At 34.7% G+C, this 24,645-nt stretch overlaps 2 protein-coding genes across 3 annotated transcripts in view; one reads left to right on the top strand and one right to left on the bottom strand.

Moving 5' to 3' along the window:
- The window catches only part of apba1a (amyloid beta (A4) precursor protein-binding, family A, member 1a), a 55,980-nt gene extending 50,370 nt beyond the window's left edge, over positions 1 to 5,610 (top strand). For both annotated transcript variants that reach the window (XM_079870999.1, XM_079871000.1), the window contains 3 exons: positions 132 to 251; positions 1,310 to 1,450; positions 3,089 to 5,610. In XM_079870999.1, the coding sequence (XP_079727125.1) occupies positions 132 to 251; positions 1,310 to 1,450; positions 3,089 to 3,160 (333 nt within the window). In that variant the 3' untranslated portion in view covers positions 3,161 to 5,610. The remainder of the gene's footprint in view (positions 1 to 131; positions 252 to 1,309; positions 1,451 to 3,088) is intronic.
- Positions 5,611 to 7,716: 2,106 nt separating this feature from the next.
- On the bottom strand, positions 7,717 to 22,993 carry fam189a2 (family with sequence similarity 189 member A2). Its single transcript, XM_079871001.1, has 11 exons — positions 22,418 to 22,993; positions 20,996 to 21,052; positions 20,123 to 20,233; positions 18,951 to 19,070; positions 17,050 to 17,157; positions 16,742 to 16,875; positions 15,419 to 15,545; positions 15,112 to 15,190; positions 12,780 to 12,929; positions 10,409 to 10,704; positions 7,717 to 8,849 (listed from the first exon to the last, which is right to left on the bottom strand). Exons 1-11 carry the CDS (start codon positions 22,715 to 22,717, stop codon positions 8,592 to 8,594), a joined length of 1,740 nt encoding a protein of 579 aa, XP_079727127.1. The 5' UTR covers positions 22,718 to 22,993; the 3' UTR covers positions 7,717 to 8,591.
- Between the last annotated feature and the right edge of the window lie 1,652 nt (positions 22,994 to 24,645).

Here is a 24,645-nt window from a genome sequence, read left to right as displayed (position 1 = left end):
TAAGTACACTTCATGAGCAAAAATATTGTGAATTTCAAACATTTAATACTAATTCTGATTCACTGATTTTATTTTTTTTTAGCCAATTCTTATACATTCAATGTATTGTGTCAAACATATTGTTCTTCTAGGGATTGAAGAACCAATCCAGAATAAAGCTTAACATTGTGAGATGCCCACCTGTGACCACTGTCCTCATCAGAAGACCAGACCTGAGATATCAGCTGGGATTTAGTGTGCAGAATGGCATTGTAGGTATCTTGGATTTATAAAAAAAAAAAAAAAAATTGTGTCTATTGGTATAAACTAATTTTGTATATCTGTATGTGCATTATATGTAATATACATATGTATATGTAGCAAATCTGAAATGAATATTCATTTTTAATACTGTATATTATAGTGTTATGATGTATAAAGTATTAGTGTTTTATTTTTTATTTATTTAGAAAAAAAGAAAAAAGAAATAACATTAGCCATTTATCAGCCTATAGATGAAAATAGTTTTATTGACCTTTATTGTTATTAATACTTTAATGTTGTAGTAGTTTGTAATCAGTGCAACGGTAATTTTTGATAACACTTTAGTTTAGGGTCCAGCTCTCACTATTAACTAACTATTAACTATGACTTTTGCCTCAATAAACTCCTAATAACTGCTTATTAATAGTTAGTAAGTAGTTGTTAAGTTTAGGTGTTGTGTAGGATTTAGTGATGTAGAATATGGTTATGCAGAATACGGCATTAATAAGTGCTTTATAAGTACTAATAAACAGCCAATATCCTAGTAATATGCATGCTAATAAGAAACTAGTTAATAGTGAGAAATGGACCCTAAACTAAAGTTATTACCAAATGTTTTTTCAGTAGTGACTTGACTTTTAAAGAGTCTGAATCAGGGTTTTTATAGTTAACTAAAACCATTAAAAAAAAAAAAACATTTTGTTACTTTAAATAAAATAAATGTTAACCTAAAATAAAATTTATTTCAGCTAGTTGCCAAAGTAACATTTCTCATTTTCATTTAGTTGAATTTGATTAGCTAAAACAATTAAAAATCAAATAAATAAACATAATAATAATAAAATAAATCATAAACACAATAACTAATAAAAATGACAAAAACGTGCTTACTAAAACTTTAACTAAAATTAAAATGGAAAATACAAAAAACTAAATGTATTCAAAAGATTGCAAAAAAAAAATATATATATATATACAGTATATATATATATATATATATGATAGTATCTCAATGCTACTACAATCTGATCTGAAGTACAACTTTAATGTATTTTGCATCCTCCAGATTTGCAGTCTCATGAGAGGAGGGATAGCAGAGCGCGGTGGGGTCCGTGTCGGCCACCGGATCATTGAAATCAATAGCCAGAGTGTTGTGGCCACCCCTCATGAGAAGATTGTACACATTCTGTCTAATGCAGTTGGTGAGGTAAGTTTGGGGAGCACGATCGAGCTCCACACCTGCCTAACAACATAATATTTTTCACATTCTCCAATGAGGTAATGACCCTATTTATTTAAGTTATGATCATGAAACTACGGAAACTTGGCACCTGGTTTAGCTCTGTTTCATGTAGATCACAGCCTATCAACATTGGCTTTTCTCAGAAGTTATTTTTGCAATGACTGTTAATCAACAAGTGCCAGTGTGATTTTTATATGAAGTCAGTTCACACAGGTGTCCTATCAGAGTAACCACAGGTGGTGTTCATCATGATAACTATGATAATGATCCACTAATGTTTGACAACCAGAAAGGGTCAAAATACTTTAGGTACGCTCCTACGACAACAACGTACTAAAAACTGAAACGTTTTTCTTTTGCGTTTTTCACATACAGATGACAAACGTGGTCAAAACGATCCCCGTTCACACGGATCCGTGAAAATGACCAAGATCAATGTATTTTTCATGCCAGGCCAGTAGTTGGCGATGTCACTTTGTAAAGAAACACTACGCGCCTATAGACTGAACACGTAATACTCATGCGCATGACGTCACCATGTTTCGGTTTTGCAAATTGAATCAACGTTGATATCGTGACGTCGTTTCACCATCTTACCTTTCATCATGGGATAATACAATTGTACATTCAATTACAACCTAGTTTGCAGTTGAAACATGAGTCATGACAATGCTGACTGAATTTGTGATTAACTGTACACTAAAATATTGTTAACTGTCAAATTACTTGCAGCAATGGCTTAAACACATTTAATAAAAATATAACACATGCTCAAGATTGTAAAACAAGTTTTATTCTGAAATAACAAAAGTCTAAAAATACTTTCTAAAACAGATGAAAAACATCTCAAACTTTAAATTGCAGCATTTAGAAGTAATGTTAAAAACCTGTAGAAGCAAGTGTAAATAATGTTTATAATTTAATGTTTAATATTAAATGCATAATTTAATAATGTTCAATAATTTAATAATGTTCAATTGTATTGTATTGTATTGATTATTTGCTAGGCACAATTATTTCAATGCTCACCCTTTGAACATTTGAACATTATTTCAATAACATGTTCAACACAATTATTAATAATAATGTTCAATTATTTGAACAGTGAAAATAATAATAAAAGAGTTTTTGAACTTTAATGTCACTAATGCTGATTATTCATTGATTCATTTGAATTGAAATATTTAATACTTTCACAGCAAAGATTAGATTAATTAATCACAGAGTATGTAATTAATTAGATTAAAATTTTTAATTGATTGACAGCCCTAATTTATATGCAATTAAAATTAGATTAATTTCGATTAATTAATTACAAAGCCTCTAATTAATTAGATTAATTTTTTTTAATCGAGTCCCGGCCCTAATATATATATATATATATATATATATATATTTATTATAATTATTATTATTATTGTGAAATACATTTTCTCATATTGTTTAATATGTTTTTGTTCATATCGCCCACAACTAGTTCACACTTATATATATACACTTATATCACACTTATATAATATATTTTTACGTTTGGCTTGAGTGTCTAAATGGTGTTTGCGGTCACTTGAACCTGACTCTCACGTTTCGCCCCACTCTGAACAGATTCACATGAAGACTATGCCGGCTGCCATGTATCGCTTGTTAACAGCCCAGGAGCAACCAGTTTACATCTAAAGCTACAACGCTTTCTCAAGCCTCCTTCCCCGTTGTCACCAGATATAACCTTAATCTTGATGTGAAAGTGTCAGGCCTGTGGACTGGTGACTGTGTGATTGAATCCACTGAAGCTCTGCTCAACATGGCTCTCCATGACTTCACTGCCTCCCCTGAGCTCTTCATCTGTCCTTTTCTGTTGCTGTGAGTGAGATTGCCGTGCTGTGTTGTTCCTCTCTGTGTGCACTGGACCGAAGCAGAGAGAGAGTGTGAGAAATATTTAAAGAGCCCCATCACAGGAAATGGTGTCCTATTGAAACCAGATACCGACTCCTGTGTGAGGTGAGCGTTAGGTGGACAAAAAGGAGTTTGCCTTACCATTCTTTTTTGCTGTTATTTATTTGAGCTTGGCAGTCATCAAGCGTTTTAGATTCAACTTTAATTTTTAAGGGCAGCTGTTAGTCTGAGGAATATGGTGAAAATAGCAAACTGCAACTTTAATTCATGAAATGGAGTTTGAATTGAATTGGTCACAACTTACAGGATGTTGAATTTGAATTTGAATTGGAACGACAGGAAAATACATGTACTGAATTGCAATTTCAAAGACATATCTTGGCCTAATTATGTCTTTATATTTAATAATTAAAATAACTGATTAAATTTTCAATTAATAGAGCCACCAAAATTTAAATTTTGTTTAAAATTGTTTAATTGACAACATTTTTTTAAAAAAAGTGACATCTTTTGACTGGATAATATTGTAAGTAAACTAGAGTGTTTTTCAATTATGGTCCATAAAATGAAAGTTAATTTACCTGATATAATGTATTACATATACATTTCAAACATTGTTAATATTATTTAATGTTTCTAAAAATAGCTCATATGTCGCATCTTTGATCATATTTATAGGTAATTGATACCGAAACACGAAATACACTTACATTTCTTAAATTCAAATCTGCATCCTGTTTGCTTAGAAATGGACCAAACCATTGAGTCCTGTGAAAAGGTTTTTTTAAACACAGTTCCTATCAAAATGACGATGAGCTTTTTGCTTCATGGGAATGTCTAGTATACTTAGGAGTAAGTATAGAGTAGAGCACATAGAAATTGTGGATGAAATGCCTTACAGAATGATGATGCCATATTTTGAAAAAAAGAAAAGAAAGTGTTTTGGAAATATATGGAGGTGCATTTTGGAGATTTGATAATAGTTGTTTGAATGGGACACGTTTTGAACAACCTCTTTAAATAAACATACACATATATTACAGTCAGGGGAAAGTGTACTAACAATTCGTTTTTTTCTGTTTTTTTTTAATTGATGTGCAATATTTTGTGTTGTTGTAAATGAATCCATTCCTTATTTTTATGCACAGAAAACCTTCCTTTTTGTCTTAAGCATCTGTAAATGAAATAATATTGCAAATTAAATATGCCCATATTAGTAGCATTTTCATTTAAACATTTATACTTGGAAAAAAAAGTTTGTGTTGACATTTTCAAGATGGATTTTTTTCATTACGGTCTTTTTTTTATCAACTAAATGTTTAATTCACGTGTGCTACTTTTTCACTTAGTGTGTTTTTTTTGTGTTCACTCAAGAACAGAATGTGTCTTAACAGAACTGTATTCACTCTCAGAAAGCTTCAATCTGGTACATTTGAGTTGGATTTGCAAGTGTGTATGACCAAGTATCCAGTATACTGTTTTAGTATAGAACATCTCACCATGAACCGATTAAAAACTGACTGTGTTTCCAGAGATTTGCCCTCTCAGACAAACATTATAGTACCATCTGTGCAAGAACCTCGGCATGCTTTGGCACATCTCCATTATTACTTATAAGAGACTGTCTGAAGCCTGGCAAATATCACTTTGTGATTTTGCATCTGAAGAAAAAACGAGCAGAAAATGTCTTACAAGAAGCTTTGTAACCACTCTCCCCATATTTACCATTAAGTGTACTTGCGTGTTGCCTGGAATTCTTTTGAGAACACACTCACACATTTGCAAAGGTATCTTTTACCATCAAATGATTGTTACAGCAATGTAGACTATATCATAATCTGATGACATTTCTGCAGTTGAATCTGTATTGATACTAGAAATATCGCGAGGAATCTTATAGCTCTGCGACGACTGTATTTGATGGCATTCTGGCTCTTTCAGATGTTACCAAGCTCCCTGTAATTGTGGCGCTGATAAGAAATGATACTTCTTGTTGCTTAAAATGTGAATTTCACCCCACAATATGACCTCATTAGCACTGTATTATTTTACTAATTGAATCAAAAGTCATTAACACAGAGGAAGGGCCTCATGTTTTATTGTTTTTTTTGTGTGTGAAGCATGATCTTTTTGTATGCATTGCTATTTATTCTTGTAGTGAGTGTGATGTGTGATTACAAATGACTTCATCATCATCATCATCAAATAAAACCAGCTAGACACTTTCATATATATATAATATTATATTTATTTACATATAGCATTATATATACAGTATATATACCGTGTACAATAATGAAAGTAAACTGCAAAAGTCTTTGACACCAGTGTGCTATTATTTAATATTTTATTTCTAAGGGGCATCATCACTTCATGATTGAAATCCGCAGGCTGAATATCACTAACTTTTGCCATGATAATGTAATTGATCTGCTACCACCATAGCATCCTCCCATATTTATTGTAAAAGATGTTGTCCATTTTTGCACTGAAATGAAACAGTGACAGTTTAGACGGTTATGTTTTTTGAGCTGTAATATTAACGCATCAACCTAGTGTCCCAGACTTCTGCACTATACAGTACAAGACATTCTGTGTCCGCCTCAGAATAATGTACAAGCTTTAATGAGGGATGGATTTAATTATTTAATAATGGAGAAGCAAAACAAGTGGCTTAATGTGTCGTTAATGACACCAGGTATGAAATATCAGTGTACATAATATGTAACCCTGGATTTGCGGAGTATTGGACGGATTCCCACCTCGAGACTGTAGAATGCAAGGCCTCAGCAGAGTGTGTGGTTCGTACTGAAGTAGAAGAGAAACTGTGGGTTTGATTAGTATTTATAATGCACTTGCTCTGAATGTAATTACAATTCTATGTTTGTCATTGTCTAAAAGTAAAAACACATTTTCTGTAAAGCAATAGCAATGTTTATTTATTTGCTAGCTTCTCTGTGATTGAACTATTTAGACACATTCCTTTACCATAGCAGGAATGTTTGTAACAGTATTTACACTATTAAACCAACTACTGAGAGTGTATATTACTAGAATGTCTCTTTCATCTCACACACGATCAGCATGATTTTCAGTTACTGGTCCTGGTCGTCATCCGAAACGGTAGCTGTTGTGTATTTACCCCAAATAAGAGACAATGTGCTGTGTAATGTGCTCAAATACACACTACTGTTCAAAAGTTTGGGGTCGGTAAGTTTTTTTTTCCTGTTTCCTGTTCTTATGCTCACCAAGGCTGCATTTATTTGATAAAAAATACAGTAATATTGTGAAATAGTACAATTTAACTGAACCGTTTTCTCTTTTAATATATTTGAAAATGTAATTTATTCCTGTGAAGTTTCAGCATCATTACTCCAGTCTTCAGTGTCACATGATCCTTCAGAAATCATTCTAATATGATGATTTGCTGCTCAAGAAACATTTCTTATTATTATCAATGTTGAAAACAGTTGTGCTGCTTAACATTTTTGTGAAAGTTTTTAGGATTATTTGATGAATAGTACGTCATTTATTTGAAATATAAAAATTTTATAACATTACACATTTCTTTTCTGTCACTTTTGATCTATTTAATGCGTCCTTACTGAGTAAAACTATTAATTTTTTTATTATTATCTGGTAACACTTTATTTTAGTGTCATTGTTACTCGTTACATGTAGTTACTGTAGAAATAACTAAATTATGCATAATTACATGCAACTAACCTTAAACCAAACCCTCATCCTAACCCTATAGTAAGTACATGTAGTAAATTATTATTACTCAGTACTTAAATGCATAATTACACTGTAACACTGACACCTTAAAATAAAGCGTAACCAAAAATCTTACTGACCCGAAACTTATGAACGGCAGCATATAATTAGAGAAGTTTAGGTAACACTTTATTGTAAGGTGACGTAGTTACACGTTACTACATGTTCAAATTATAGTAATAACAGTAAATCATGCATAATTACAAGTAACCAACCCTAAACCAAATCCTTTTACAGTGTCCTTGTTACATATGTTACATGTACTTACCATAGTAATAACAGTAAATTATGCATAATTACATGCAACTAGCCCTAAACAAATCCTAACCCTATATTAAGTACATAAAGTTGCTTAATATTACTCAGTACTTAAATATTACACTGTAACAATGACACCTTAAAATAAAGTGTAACCCATAACTCTATAGTAAGTACATGTAGTTAATTAATACTCAGTACTTATTTGAGCAATTATGTAACTGTCACCTTAAAATAAAGTGTAACTAAAGTTTATTCTACACTCTCGTAATGTCAACTGAATAAAAAAACAGACAAAAGGCAGATGACTTTAAAACCATGTTTAATTCAGGAGGAATTTGGATTGCATGTTTCACCCATACAATTCAGATGAGCCTCCTCATATTCAGTAATAATGCACAATACATCTCTGAGAACATCTCATTATATTTTAGTTTAGGGTCCAATTCTCACTGTTAACTATAGTTGCTTAATAGCATGCATGTTACCAGGATATTGGCTGTTTATTAGTACTTATAAAGCACATTAATGCCTTATTCTGCATGATCATATTCTACATCCCTTAATCCTACCCAATACCAAAATTTAACAACTACCTTACTTACTATTAAAAAGCAGTAATTTACCGAGGCAAAAGTCATAGTTAATAGTGAGAGCTGAACCCTAAACTAAAGTATGACTGAAATAATAATATTGTTCAGAATGGTCAAATAGAAAAAAAAAAAAAAAGAAAAAAAAAGTTTCAAATTCATTCTCTACCTCACAATATGCTGATTTAATCAGCATTGAGTAATTCTCCACATCACATAAGCTAAATATAGCCATGCTATTTGAATGTTTCTCTTAATATAATGATTATTGTATTTTTCACATAGTCCATTTTTAAATCATTTTTAAATAAGGAACATGGACATTTGGTAAATAAACATTGTTTTTTTCCCCCCCAGTGTTTCAATATAATCATGTGAAAATAAAAACAAGCAACAGATGGAATTCCAACTGTAAAATTAAAAATGAATAATATTCAGTTTATACACTGACAACAAAAACAGAAAATGAAGTGAAATCATCTGTACTCTATACAAAGCTTAGCTTCCGTCACGTTGTGGTGTTCACTATACCTTCACCCGACCGGGACAGAGTCTTTTTCCTTGCGTATCCAGTCCGTTTGAGACGTCGCTCAGAGGACAGTTTCTCGGAAGACTCCTATAAGGCTGTGTGGGCGTTCCTGTTCCAGGCGGCGGGATCCTGCCCGAGAACTCATCCTGGAATTAGTCCGAGAACGGGTGCCTGTGTGCAGCTGTGCGCAGGTGAAGGAGCTGAGATCGCCACAGCTGCGCAGGTGAAGGACGCCCGGACGTTTGCGCAGCGGAAGCGTGTTGGAGGGGATCTCCGTCTGCGCCGATCGGGCTGGTGCAACCTCTGAAACTGTGATGGCCTGGAAACATTAATGAAAATGATCTCTGAGAGGACAGGAAATCATAGGAACAAAAACGGCTGAATGGGATATTCATCTTACAAAGCCTAATGTATTATATAAGATATGCTAATTTCTAATAATCAAAACATTGCTGAAAAACCAAAATCTACTTCGTGCCTTCTGTCGTCAAATTGATAGTTTGTACTTTCTTAGCAAGTAAAAGGCCTGTTAATATAACTGTAAAAACATCCCCATCAGATTGTGCCGCTTTGCTGTGAAATCTATCCTGGTTTTTACAAATTAAACGGAAATACTTTTATATTGTTAGCAATATTTCAAGATAAACACTTACTGGACTGAAGCAACTAGATTATCCACACACAATTATTTAGAAAAATCAACGTGAGTATCAAATATGATACATCAGGCCTTTGACGAATGTTTATTTGTACATTTCTCAATCGTTGTTGTATTGTATTTCATTATATGTTTTGCCCCCATAGTTAAAAATAAATAGTTTTAAACTAAAGCAGTTAAATATCATCTTACAAGACATATTATTGGGAGATATAGAGTAAAAATTGTATTTATATTGGGGCTGTCAAACGATTAATCGCGATTAATCGCATCCAAAATAAAAGTTTGTTTTTACATAATATATGTGTGTGTACGGTGTATAATTATTTTCTATATATAAATACACACACATGCATGTATATATTTAAGAAATATTTGCATGTATATACTGTGTATATATATTTATATTATATATAATTTATATTATATATAAATATTTTATATATAAATAACACATTTTTCTTAAATATATATGTGTGTATTTATATTTATATTTACTCCATACACACACATATATTATGTAAACACAAACTTTTATTTTAGATGCGATTAATCGCGATTAATCGTTTGACAGCCCTAATTTATATGCATTATGTAAGTAGTCTGCTAATGCTGTACTATTTTAAAGATGTCATTGATTTACATTATAAGCAATCAGAATTTATAGAAATATCAGCAACTGCACCAAATTGCATATTTTTTAGTTGATGAAACAGGTGTTTTCCCTTACTCAATTATGAGCTCCATATTCACCTGTATTATATGAGCCTAACAGCCTGATGTATCAAATATGATACTAAATAACAACAAAAAATTGAATTTAAAATTGATTTTATTTTGTCTAAAGGTTCAATTAACTGTTCCAACTATTTCATATGTCAGGCTTTACAGGGATAGTTCACCCAAAAATAAAAATTCTGTTGATGGGTCCCATTGACTTCCATAGTATTTTTTTTTTTTCCTACTATGGAAGTCAATGGGGCTCATCAACTTTTGGTTACCCATATTCTTCAAAACATCTTCTTTTCGTGTTCAGCAGGAGAAATAAACTTAAACTTGAGGGTGAGTAAATGATGACAATCTATGAAACTATCCCTGTAAAATGTCACGAGCTGGATTCAAACTCAAATCACCCACTTGAGCACCAAAGCTAAATGTGTCAGAGCACGTGCTCTAAGCAATACGCAATTCTATGCAGGGTTTTTTTTGCGGTGTCTTGCCTGGTCGATGAAGCTGGCACAGCGAACGGCCTCCTCCATGTGTTCCTCATCAGAGCGCAGGACGGTTTTGATGCTGTTGACCAGCTCCTGTACCTCAGGGGTCAAGCTGCATGAGGACTGCTCCAGAAAACGTGCCACCAGCAGTTTTGTGTCTCTATAGTTCTGGTAGTCCACCATGGAGTTGGGACGAGGCTTCCGTTTGCCACGGCCCCTTCGTAGCGTAACCGTCCCATGCTCTGTTCCTGTCGCTGACGCCGGGCCTAATTCTGTCTGTGTAGCGGCTTCACAACTCATTACTATGAGAGAGAGAGAATCCAATATCACAATGACATATTTATTACCCCTGCATGTTTTTGACAAATATTTGTAAAATTATGTAAACTCATTAGAGATGAAAACTCATTTCACTTTTCTAAAGCACACAATGCTTTCAAGCAGAGCTACACAATTTGACGGGGGAAATCTAATAGCAATTTTTCACACAAAAATGCTATACTTGTTTGTAGGGCTGCACAATTTGGCAAATTGTTTGATTATATATTGATACAATAAAAATTAATATTATTATTATCATCAATATTATTATTATTATTATGTATGTTACTATTAGATTCATATTTACATTCATGTAACTAATTATTTAATTTAGTTCATTATTATTATTCAATACAAATATTAAACGAGAAATATTGCTATTGTAATATTTCCCTGTAAAATAAATAAATTTGAGTATTTAAGGCAATACACTTCAGGTGAATAGGGTAAAAAAAATAACTAATAGATATCACCACACTTCACGAGTTAATTGATTACATTAATAATTGCAACAAAAAATATTGTATTATAAGTTTTCTGAAATGTTATGTTTAAATATGCAAATGAGGCGTTATCTAATTAAATATCCACTAATTTGCATAAACGTCTATAACAAAGTCAGGTTCAAAATACTTGTTTCATTTTTTTTTTTTTTTTTTGATATTAGAGTCAAAGGTTTTTACAGAGGGGATTTTGGATATCTCTATTTATCAGCCAAAAAAAGTAGGAATAAAATTTTGTATAAAATCAGGAAAATTATATATGAACAAACCCCTGTGTAAAAAAACCTTCAGAATAAAGATAAGAATGAAACTGTAAAGTTTGGTGTATGTAAGTGCTACTGAAGTGGACACTATCAGGCTCAGTGTAGGAGGAAAAAATATTTTTGCGAAAACGACCTTTAAAGATAAGACGCAAATAGATGAGGTGCTCTAAAAGATAATGTTAAAAGTGTATTTTGGATGTTTTCTTTCCACAGGTCTGAAAAAACACTTTATGAAAAGCCAAAAAGCCCAAAATCTCAAAATTGACAGATGCATGAAAAAACACTGTTTTTGTCTGTAGTGTCTCGCCTTAAGAAACATAATCATTAAAATACTAATATATTCATCGCAATTTTCAAACATTAAACCATCAAGCTTTTATTTAGCCTGAAAGCGCAGGGAATCCTGAACATTCACATCTAAGCTGAGAATGTGTGTAATTTCAGTAGTAGGACAAAGCATCAAAGTCTCCTCAAGTAATTTTAAATATCCACAGGCTATTCTGTACTCATAAATTAAAACTGCTATTTCAAAAACACTTTCAAAATCACTGAGGGAGCCCATGGCTCAAAAATCATAATTCTCGACTCGTATAGGGTTTAGGACAAGAAACTGAACCGTTCTATTTGACCAAGTTAAAAAGAAATGCATCCATCTAAGCCAGCTGGAGTTGGTATAACGGCGAAGACCAGTTTCAGTTTTCAGTTGTACAGGAACTGGAAAAGTATAAGCACTTCATAAACCGTTAATCCTACATCAGATAGATGTGTGTGAGAGATTTCTTGAAGAAGAAACTTGAAGAAATGGAGAAGTCGATTTATGGCCGTGTATTTAATCGCCCTCTTCTCCCCCTCATCAGTAACACTGAGAGTCCTATATTTAAAGAAGGGCTTAAAGTAACCACTGACAAGTATAGTTCCTCTAGATTTACTATCAGACCAGTACTCTGCTTTGGATACACACACCGAGTAAAAAGAAACCTCCATCTGTAATTGGAGAGAAGCCAGTGTTCATAAACTAATTATAAAGAATTGTGTCAGTGTCTGCTCTTCGACCTTTTATGGAAAATATAATATAGGTAAAATATATTATATATATACAGTAGTCAACATTTGAAGTGGATCAAAAAAGTTCATCAAAGCTGTCCTAAGACAAGAACGGGTATTGTTCAAAATTCATGTATAACTTTGATGAAAGGTTTTGAACCACTTCAAATGTCGACTACTGTATATGTATCTGACTAGAGTGTCGCAATTGACCAATCAGGCCATTTTGAGGATTCCTTCCCTTACCTTTGGCGGTCAGGTCTAGCAGGACGGGGTCGCTGTTGGACCTGCGGAGGCGAGGTCTGTGGGGTTTTCTGCTGTTGGAGACTGTGCTGTGAGGCTGTGAGGACTGTATCGGGGGTGTGGGGCTCAATATGGCCGTCTGACAGCTCCGGTCTGAATAAAACATGCAAACAAACTACATAAAAAAAAGTAAACATCATTTGTTCTGAAGTCTTTCTTGTTTTTCTAGTCTATATACGTCTGTTCTGTGTCAGCAACGGCTTGGTTAAATCCATAAAAAGAGGAATCTGGCCAAAACAAGTCTATAAAGTCTACCAGAGACCATTTTAAGAGTTGTGCTGTCTAAATCAAGAGATGTAACATCATGTTACTTCATAACAAACAACAATATCTAAAATATCCTAATCTATCATAATCTTTTTGAAAGAAGTCTGCATTTATTTGATTAAAAATACAGTAAAAATTATGCCATTAGCCATTACTCCAGTCTTAAGTCACATGAAGAATCAGAACTGATGAATTGAAAGTTCAAAAGAACAGCATTTATTTGAAATAAAAATCACTTTTGGTCAATTGAATGCATCCTTGCTGAATACAAAAACTATTTCTTTTTAAAAATTCCCTTTTAAATCTGGAAATGACAAACATGTGAAGGTCATGCAGTTCAAGTTCTGCTGTCATTAAACCAAATTCATCTTCGTTTATCAATTCAATTCCGTTTCAAATTGTTATGCTGATAATATAATTGGTAATAAAAAATTCTGTGTGAAACTAGAACATTTTGAAAAGCGGCCCCTGTCTGAATAGTAACCCGTGAAGGATCATTAAAAACATGTCGTGCTATCTTTGAATGTGTTGAAGGATACAGACAGCTATAAAAAGAAAAATAAATCCCTCACCAAGGAACACTGGACATACAACTGACGCCACTAAAATACATTTCCTTTAATACACAGATGACATAATTATGGACTGGTACTGTGATACTCTGTGAGCATCTTGATTAAATATAGAGGACCAGAGGCACTGGATTCATAGAAGCGGTATCAAGAACACCTTCACGTAGCAGCTCCAGATTTTCAAAAGGGAATTTTCTATTTGTTGATTATAACACCATTACACCTAACTTGCAATGTTTTAAAAGGTGAACTGTCTTTTGTTCAATGTTAAAATACTTTCACCTGCCATGGTTTAATGTTCAGAGACAACTGTAAAGGCCCGTTCACACCATGAACGATAACTATAATTATAACTGTAAGTTAACGATAACTATTTTAGTGCCTCAGTTTTGTTGCCTGCGCTTTAAATGCTTAGGATGGATTCTGATTGGCTGTCAATGTTTTTATCATTCATCAGCTGGAAAAATTCATTCTGAAAGTGCTTTCAATTATATTGTTTCTCTGTCCCATTATCGTTATAGTCGTGGTGTGGACTCTGCTATTCTTTTACATTTAGAATGATTTTTAGAACTATGTCTTTAACATTATTGTTATAGTTATCGTCCTTGGTGTGGTCCTTAAAGGGATAGTTCACCCAAAAATTAAAATTAGCCCATGATTTACTCACCCTCAAGTCATTCTATGACATTCTTCTTTCAGACGAACACAATCAGAGATATATATATAAAAAAATGTTCTGGCTCTTCCAAGCTTTATAAATGCAGTGAATGACTGTTTCTGTTTTGATGTCCATAAAAGTGCATCCATCCATCATAAAAGTGCTCCACACTGCTCTGGGGGGTTAATAAAGGCCCTCTGAAGTGAAGCGATGTGTTTGTGTAAGAAAAATATTAATATTTAAAACTTTATAAAGTAAAATAACTAGCTTCCGGCCAAACGGATTCGACTTAAGTCTAAGTAATGTGACGCACTGCTGATATTTACACTACGCCATGACGCACTACGCTACTTCCGACGTCACAAGTTGCGTAAGTTGCGCTTTAGGCGTGAGTAGACTGCATATGTTTGTTCGGGCGGAAGCTAGAATTTTACTTTGTAACATGTAAATGCATCACTTCAGAAGGCCTTTATTAACCCCCCAGAGCAGTGTGGAGCACTTTTATGATGGATGGATGCACTTTTATGAACATCAAAACAGAAACAGCCATTCACAGCCTCTATAAAGCTTGGAAGAGCCAGGACATTTTTTAATATAACACCGCATTGTATTCATCTGAAAGAAGAATGTCATATATCCCTAGGATGACTTGAGGGTGAGTTAACCATGGGCTAATTTTCTCTTTTGGGTGAACTATCCCTTTAAGTCTGTAATGTCGATGTTTATCTATACTGCTCCTCTCAACAGGTCTATATGCAAAAATACAACTAGTTCATACCATCACTGGGCGTCTCCGTCTCTGCATTCTCTGTGAGGACCTCGGTCAGATCGGTCATTTGCACCTCAGTATTCTGAGCCTGATATAAATACAGAAGGTCAGTGAGCGGACAAGGACTGTATTTGATTGAGCTGTTGCCAATGTAAGCCTGCCGAACCAGGACACGGTACCATGTTTGCTGAAATGAGGTCAGTAAGGTGAAATGCTATCATGAATAAATGCTGTAAATGCTAACTGCCTTTTGACTTTCATCACAGAGATGATTATGTGATAGCAGATGGCATATGATCACTATATGAATCAGTACCTGAGCTGCTGGTTGCGGTGCAACAGCTTCATAAGGTGGAGGAGGGTCTAGAGGACAGAACACCTCCACTCCTTTAATTCTGGCACCGTATATATGAGGAAGGGGAATCATACCGTCACCAAACATCCTGTCAAAACACACACATTTACACTGTAAACAAGCCATGAGAAAATATAACGACAGTAAACATTGAAGATATACACCCATTAGTGTTTGATCAGGACATCCAATGAAACAGGAGTATATCATGCTTTCCCACACACAAACTTTAATCCTGTTTTAGGTTGCCAAAATATTTTGGTTGCCTGCCAAACACTGAGCCACCCACTCACAAATCTGATAAATCCTGCTGTATTTTTGGTTAAGAATTCAAGATCAAATTGCACGTCTGTGCGAGTGTGTGTGTGTGTATGACACTAATACTTCAGCAGGATCATGGAATGCTTGAAAGATTTTATAATACTGTATACTGTAAAAAGTGAAATTATGCAGATGTTACCTTAATAGATGTTTACTGTACCCACATTACCGTTTAAAATTAAAAGTTTATGGAATGGAATTAATATTCCGCAAGGACACGTTAAATTGATCAAAAGAGACAGTAAAAATATTTATAATAATGTTACAAAACTCTATTTTAAATAAATGCTATTCTTTTGAACTTTCTATTCATCAAAGAATCCTGAAAAAGTGCTTTCCACAAAATATTATAAGCAGCACAACTGTTTTCAACATTGATAATAATAAAAATGTTTCTTGAGCATATTAGAATGATTTCTGAAGGATCATGTGACACTGAAGACTGGAGTAATGATGATGAAAATTCAGCTTTGATCACAGGAATAAATTACTTTTTAAAATGCAATATCTTAAAACAGAAAACAGTTATTCAAAATTGTAATAATATTTCACAAAATTACAGTTTTTACTGTATTTTTGATCAAAATGCAGAACGTAAAAAACTTTACTAAAAAATAAATAAATAAATTAAACTAACTTTTGAATAGTAGTGTATTTGTCACCTAAGATTGATTTATTGAGGATAAGAGACTTCTTTCAAGGACATTATAAATCTTACCAAACTTTTGAACAATAGTGTATGTTGTACAATGTACATTATTCATATTACTTATGCAAATTATATATTATGTGTTTTATATTTAATTATGATTATTCCAAACGTTTACGTTTTATTTTGTTTTATTTTAAATAAAAAATAGCATAAATCATCAAATAAAAAGTATAGATTAATGTATGTGTCGTTAAAAAATTAACACAATACGGTTGATCCAGTAATAATAATTCAATTAAATCATATTTTACCTCCGAGCCAGACGAGGGGTGTAAGAGTAGAAGGTGGAGAAGTATGAAGGAGGAGGTGCAGGGGCTACAAATTCGTCTGGGTCAGGAAGATGAGTCTGCTCATCCACTTCCTCTGGGACAGGCCTGGCCTCTTCCTGCCAAAGACCATCATAATCACATGACCAGGGCTTAGAAAAATCTGACACAACATGTCTAAACAGTCTTAATAATCTATGCCAAACACTGACCAAGAATTAAGTTATTGGAATATATTTATATTTGTATATTTTTTTTCTTCCTCATATTTTCTGTAATATGATTTATCTCACCATGCATGGCCGTCTGGTTGAGAAGATCTGGAGATATCTGAGCGCAGCAGCAACCAGACACACAGCTGTGGCCAAAGCATTCAGCGCACACAATGCAAAGAGCACTTTCTGGAAGAGAGAAAACTCAATGACATCCGAATCTACTGTACAAGGCTCTCTGGAATACTTCATTTTCATTAGTCTGTTGTGGCATTCTGTAGTCAAATATTTTTCCTAACCTGACCTAATTATACCAAACTGCTTATTTCCCATTTCCCAAATAAATGATTTCCTATATGCCTGTTTGACGTCTATTATATCTTATATCTGTCTTCATATACACACACCAGACACTTTTTAGGTACACCTGTTCAACTTGTTAACACATATCAAATCTAATCAGCCAATCACATGGCAGCAACTAAATGCATTTAGGCATGTAGGCATGGTCAAGATGATCTGCTGAAGTCCTGATGATCTCCATCCATCCATCCATCCATCCATCCATCCATCCATCCATCCATCCATCCATCCATCCATCCATCCATCCATCCATCCATCCATCCATCCATCCATCCATCCATCCATCCATCCATCCATCCATCCATCCATCCATCCATCCATCCATCCATCCATCCATCCATCCATCCATCCATCCATCCATCCATCCATCCATCCATCCATCCATCCATCCATCCATCCATCCATCCATCCATCCATCCATCCATCCATCCATCCATCCATCCATCCATCCATCCATCCATCCATCCATCCATCCATCCATCCATCCATCCATCCATCCATCCATCCATCCATCCATCCATCCATCCATCCATCCATCCATCCATCCATCCATCCATCCATCCATCCCAACCCAACCAGTAGAGCGTTGGTGCTTGCAATGCCATGGTCATGGGTTTGATTCCCAGGGAAAGCAAAAAACTGATAAGATTGTTAAAAAAATTAAAGAAATGTGTACCTTGAAATGCAATGTAAGTCGCTTTGGATAAAAGCGTCTGCCAAATGCATAAAATGTAAATCTATCTATCTATCTATCTATCTATCTATCTATCTATCTATCTGTATGTCTGTCTATTATGATAGAAATATTTTATGTAATGGGTATTTTCAACATTAAATGTACAGAGAAATGCAGACTAAGGATGTTCTGGTCAAAGGTCATATATACTTAGCCAAAAAGTGCTTAACACAGTAGAACTAACAGTCATATGATTAGCTTAGATCATTACAAACCAATCACCAGAGCAAATCACAGTGAAGAAGACTTGAGTGACATTGATTTCACTCAACTGTATGTTTTAAATGTACATGTTTCTTTCTATTCAGGAGACTCACTTGGTTGCTGTGGCCAGTGATCTCCCGGCCATGAATAAAACTTTTCTACAAAGATCAACCTGAGAGTCGTGTCAGATATTTTCTGCGCAGCTGAGGAATAGAAGTACTAAAGATTCTTCAGTCAAAAGACCACCGCAGAGACAGTGATAGTGTTGGAAGACTATAGAGCCACTCTGAGTTAGTATTAATGATCCTGTGTCGGACCAGCGTACACCTGAGAAGGACAGTGAGAGTGTATAGATGCTAAAGACCTGTGTGCTCATGTGTGGCGGAGGTAGTGATAGTAGCTTCTTGACGGGACGCCGTCGCCTTACTTCAGGGAACTATTCACGTAATTTAGGGAATTACCTTGAGATACTATAGTTATTATTTAAACAATAAGTGGTGAAGAAGTCAGATTAAGTAGGTTGAATTCGTATTAAGAATTTCCACGACACTATCACTTTCTATCCGTCTATTCATCTGTCTGTCTGTCTATCTATCTAAATATCTATCTATCTATCAACCAAGTAGTAGTGTAATAATATTTTAATACTTAAAAAAAAATTACAAAGATGAACACACACCTTGAGCAGGATTCTCATTGTGCCACATGCATGACCTGCGTAGATCTTAATCAGCTTGTCCTCTTTGCACTGATTGCTCGGTGTTTCTGCACAACAGTAACAGAGATCGCCCTGCTCACTCTGAAACACAGAAACACATTTATTATGTTTGGTTCTCATTGTTGTCTGATTACATAATATAGTAATACTTAAAGAACTGCTTGGATTCAAAGTAGGAGACTGAGGATGAAGTTTCCAGGCACTTGTCTTCTACGTTTGACAGTCTTTTGATCTGCATGCGATAACAGCTCAAGATATGAGCTCACGAATATGGCAGGGATATTTTCATGACAGGTGGAAATGATAAAAGAACAGCCTTCCTATCCTGGAAATGACAGCAGCCAAAAACCTAATTCAAATCCAAGGAAAGCTGGAACCTGCTTTGACTCTCAATTTCAGGGCTCTCTTTGACTTGGACAAACTTCAGTCATATACGCATGGTACAGATGGCCAGATGTATGGTCTGAATCAGGTCTGTACAGATGTGCTTTTTTCCATAATGTGTTCTGGGTGTTTGCCATGAGGTTGCCTAGGTGGTTGCTATGTCGTTGTTTACAAATATGTAATTGGTCTAAGTAAAAAAAAAAAAGATATTCTGATATTCTAGTCAGAATACTAATTTTCTGCACAATTTGAGTTATCTTTCATGTCTGTAATACAAATGTTGCAGGCTTAGTACACTAACTCCTCTTTGCTGTAACACTACAACGAATGGTTACAACTTTATGTGCCGTTGTTACAGACATTTAATTAGACATTTAAGTACTGAGTGATATTAAGTAACTAAATGCACTTACTATAGGGTTAGGATTAGGGTTTGGTTCAGGGTTAGTTGCATGTGATTATGCATAATTTATAGTTATTACTTTAGTAACTACATGTAACATATGTAACAATGACACTGTAAAATAAAGTGTTACCCAACAAATGTTATTTATTAGTTTATGTAGTATAGTTTGTGTAGCTCTGTGTTGCCCTAATAATGTATCTTAAGTGTTACCCCACTTCAATTTGTGATTCTATTTATATTTTGCATCTAGGTTCTTGAATACAATCATCAATACATGAGTCATTTGACATTGTAATGTTATCATCTCAAACACAGCACATTTCCAAGTGCACAGATTCCTCACCAGCTGGCAGTTAATGGTACTGGAGACCAGCTGAGCCCCCTGACAGCAGAGGATGAACCCAGCCAGGTTTAGCAGGATACAGACCACTGACAGCAATACAAACAGATTTACCTGTGTGAGAGATAGAAAAAGATTAATACCAGTCAGTCATTTTATTTGACAATTATAATATTACTGCCCAAATCTGGATTTAGTAAATGATACTTGCACTAGTGTTCACAAGTTTGGGGTCAGTGAGATTTTTTTTTTTATGTATTTGAAAGAAATCTCATGCTCACCATGGCTGCATTTAATTGATTGAAACATTTGTGAAATATTATTATAATTTAAAATAACTTTTTAGTATTTTAATATATTGTATTTTAAAATATAATTTATTCCTGTGATGGCAAATATGTTTTTCACCATCATTACTCCAATCTTTACATGATCCTTCAGAAATTATTCTAATATGCTGATCTGCTGCTCCACCAAACATTTCTTATTATATGAATAGAACGTTCAAAAGAACAGCATTTAATGCATCCAAGAATCTTACTGACCCTAAACTTTTGAATAGTAGTGTGTATGAATGGCAACAATAAGAAGCTGATGGTCGGCTTGAGACTTAATTAATCTTAACTGAATGTCTGGAGTGCACAGATCCTCTTTAAGGAGTCATTTAAGGGCCTAACAACTGCCTTTAACATAAGGACATGGGCATACAGAAGATTAACCCTGAAAACATATGTTCAGATCAATACAGGATTCATTCTGTGTAGTAAACATCATATAACCACTTTCAAGTTAAAATGGGATCAAAAACTTATTCAAAAGGGAACACAAAAACTGCCGCCTTAAATACCATCAGTCTTAGATTGGCAAAACACATACCAATAGTAGCATTGGCCGTTTCCATGTGGTTAGTCCTATAATCCCAGAGAGGATGACCTACAGAAAACAAACAGTACTTTCAGTGAAGAGGCAAACACTCACAGACAGGTTAACTGATAATGAACCCATTATCACATGATGTACACTCTCAAAAGGGCCTTCAGCACTTTCAATGACTCATCTCACTCAGTGTGGTGTTAGCCGGCAGCCTCACTCAAATACTATTGTCCATTCTCGGCTCTCTTGCGTTTCCTCTAACCCTGCCACTTCCTGTCGATTACACTGAATGATGAGGGACTGCCATTTCAGCTGAGCGGATCCTGTGTTTAGCTCATTTCTTTTCATACATATTAAAAAAAGTATTTTACCCCATTGTTAAGTGTAAAATGTTATAAAAAAAATATTTAATAATTAATTAATTAATCAATATTAATAAATATATTATTTAATAAGACAATAAACTTGACAGTGATTTCAGCATTGTTATAATATCTTTATTTACATCGTTGGTAAATGACACAATTATTTCAGATTTTTTACTTGAGGTTTTAGAGTTAACGTTTCTTGATTTTCTTCATCAATAATGCATTTCAAATTCAAACGTATAAATAAGCAAACATTAGATCTTGTTATTTAACTGTTGTTTACATGCCAAAATAAGTTTTTTTTAAGTGTGTGGTATGCATAATATGGCAGCTTTACTTAAAAACAGTATCTCACTATAGAGTGTTAAGCAGTAAAAGAGATTCACACTCAACCATGACTTCACTGACGAGTTCACTCAGCTCCTGCCAATGACCACAAATGTAAACCATACTTAAATATGGGAAATAATATTGTAATTTGCTCTTTTGAGGGAAAAACTTGGCACTAGTTTCTAAAGATCTGAAAACTTAAGAAGAAATTCCAGTTAAATTATTAATTATTTAACATAATATATTACAAATTTATTTAATTTGATTGGATTTAAATGATTATTTCATGTAACTGAATCAGCCTAACAACATAAGGTTACACCAATAAAAGAAATGGACAGATCAGGTAGAAATATTTCCTTGAGGCAACAACTGCACATTAGTGGCCAACTCGTTAAGTCTAACTAATATACAACATTAACATTCTTTCATCATAGTGAATTATTGGTAAACTACAGTGTCTGATGTGGTCACATAGCAAATAGGCTGAACTAAAAGTGTAGCACCACGTTTCTGTATCAGACTACATTCATTGGAAACACATTAGACCGCAATAAAACTTCCTTATACCTGTTCGATTGTAATGAACCAATTAAAAGCTGTAGACAAACACAGTGACATATTACCAGGCAAACATTTTAATACCTGTAACGTACTGTAGCATGCTTATGTGGTGTAAAATAAAAACATTAGCACCTCTGATTATGGCCAGTAATCTAATACTCACAGAAGAGCCGGCCCAAAACGGACAGGAGTTTCTAATAGGGGGCGAGTTGCTAAGGGACAGAGCCCCGAAAGAGAGCGCCACCATGGAGCAGCCGAGAACCAGCTGCAGCAAGCCGAGGGACAGCAGAGGGCGAGCGGGCAGCAGCGCCGGGGTGATCCGCGTCTGCGATCCAGACATACGGGCCGGGAGAGCGGACACACAGCGGCTGCGACTTCTGTAAGAGGCGTTAGCGAACTGATGGGCCAGAGCAGCCCCTGATAAACGACAACAAGATCCAGGCAGTACTACCGGCAGAGACATTGGAGACGCACGAGCAGCCAAACAACAATACACATTAAACCAGCGTAGTGGCGCTCGCTCATTTTACTCTGTATCTCTCAAGGCGACGATTGTTTCTTTAAACTGCCCGTTCCGCGTTACTTCCATGGTCCTGTCGAGGTAGCTGAGTATTGGTTTTAAAATAACTAGGCTCTGTGACCTGCTGCTCGGATTTGGTTTCACATTTTTTGGGCAGTGCGAGCGGAGAGGCGGGGGAGGGTTCGTGGGAAGAGACGACACACACACACACACACACACACGTTCACTATCTTTGTGGGGACTTTTTATACTGTGCAAACTGTATATTCTATCCCCTTACACTAAACCTACCCATCACAGAAAACTTTCTGCATTTTTACATTTTCAAAAAAACTCCATTTAGTATAATTTATAAACTTGTTTCCTCATGGGGGCCTCAATTTAGGTCCCCACAGTGACACCCTGAGTCCCCATGAGTCTGTGCATTCAGTCCCCACCACCAGGATGGAAACACACACACACACACACACACACTGTTCGGCGAGTGAGAAGAAGACCGTATCAAGAGGGTGAAATTATAATGTCATCTTTTGTGGTGAACATGAAGCATCATATTGTCTGTAATGGAAAATGTACCACATATTTTGCTCTCTATAATTTATTGAGAGTGAAATCCATATCTGTATTACGAAATAAACAATTGAGAGTCATTCTACGAAACGGGTGCCATTTGGGTCCACAACAATTGACGAGATGCATAAGGCACAAAAATGTCCCAAAATGTGTTTCAAAAGCTTAAAGTTATTAATTCAAGTGTTCTTGTTAACATGATATATGATAAAATACTATTCTTAAAGATTAACATACTATTTTTAATAATTTTTCTTTAGTACATAGCCAATTTCACATGTCCGTGTTGACCAACATGACATTTGCATCTAAAATATCACCAAATAAGTTGTTTTTTATAAAACATTTATTATTTTCAGGATTATACTGTGTCCCTTTTTACATAAGATATATTTATTCAAAGTAAACCTTATTTTTTTTGTAAATATTTAATGATTTGTGTGCGTCCCTCAGTTTGACTTACCCCGTCACACTAACTTGTTTTATATAAATCATGGACTGTTGATTTAAATGACATCACAAAGCGGAAGTGACATCATTTGAGCCTTGTAGCCACCAAGAACAAAAGCAGGCAAGTACTGACATTCTTTTACATTAGTTATTTTGTTCCTTTTTCATATTAGGCAGGTTCCGTCAAGCTCAAATCAACCACCCTGTCACGCAAAATAAAGAGGGAAAACTGATTTTTTTTTTTTTTTTTTACATTATTAATGCAAAGGAAATTGTATTTCAGATTGAATGCATGTATGCTATAAGTGAGGAACTTGACCACATGGAAGATCTGTGGCCATTTTGGGATAAAATGTACCACCCCGTAACATGTTTTATTGTGACATGGTGGTAAGGGTTCATTCATTCAGTCAGGGTTCATTGTTTATAAACAAGACTTCGCGGTGAGTGAATGAATGAACATGGTATAAATAGACTGAGACTAACAGGATGATGAGACACAGGTGAATGCAATCAGTGAATGAGGTAGCCTACAGGTGAATGTGATCAGTGATGAGTGATGATGAGTCCGGGCAGTGAGTTATGGGAAATGTAGTTTATGAGGAAGTGATCCTAGTCTATTGTGGAGCGCCCTCTGGTGGCTCTCGAGGGCACTCCAGCTGGTTATCCTTAGAGTCACAGTGAACCACTCCGTGACACCAGTTACCACCCCGTCACGGGGTCATTTTTGTTAAAATTTTAGGGAAGGAAAATACAATTTTGCATAAATTAATGTTTAATGATGTTCTTGTTGTGTGCACTAATCAAATAAATGTAACTTTATTTGTATTTTCTAAGTGAATTTGTTTTTT

This window comes from Squalius cephalus (assembly GCF_949319135.1).
Source record: "Squalius cephalus genome assembly, chromosome: 5".
Classification (NCBI taxonomy): Eukaryota; Metazoa; Chordata; class Actinopteri; order Cypriniformes; family Leuciscidae; genus Squalius; species Squalius cephalus.
Note: the sequence above shows the minus strand (reverse complement) of the source record. Positions and strands in the feature narration are given on the sequence as shown.

Excerpts from the sequence above, each read along its gene's own strand:
- fam189a2 (XM_079871001.1), bottom strand. The coding sequence starts at position 22,717 with ATGTCTCTGCCGGTAGTACTGCCTGGATCTTGTTGTCGTTTATCAGGG. Across the intron at positions 15,191-15,418 it reads CACCGCAACCAGCAGCTCAG|GCTCAGAATACTGAGGTGCA; the intron begins GTACTGATTCAT and ends TATTTATATCAG. Across the intron at positions 12,930-15,111 it reads GACGGAGACGCCCAGTGATG|ACCGGAGCTGTCAGACGGCC; the intron begins GTATGAACTAGT and ends TGTTTTATTCAG.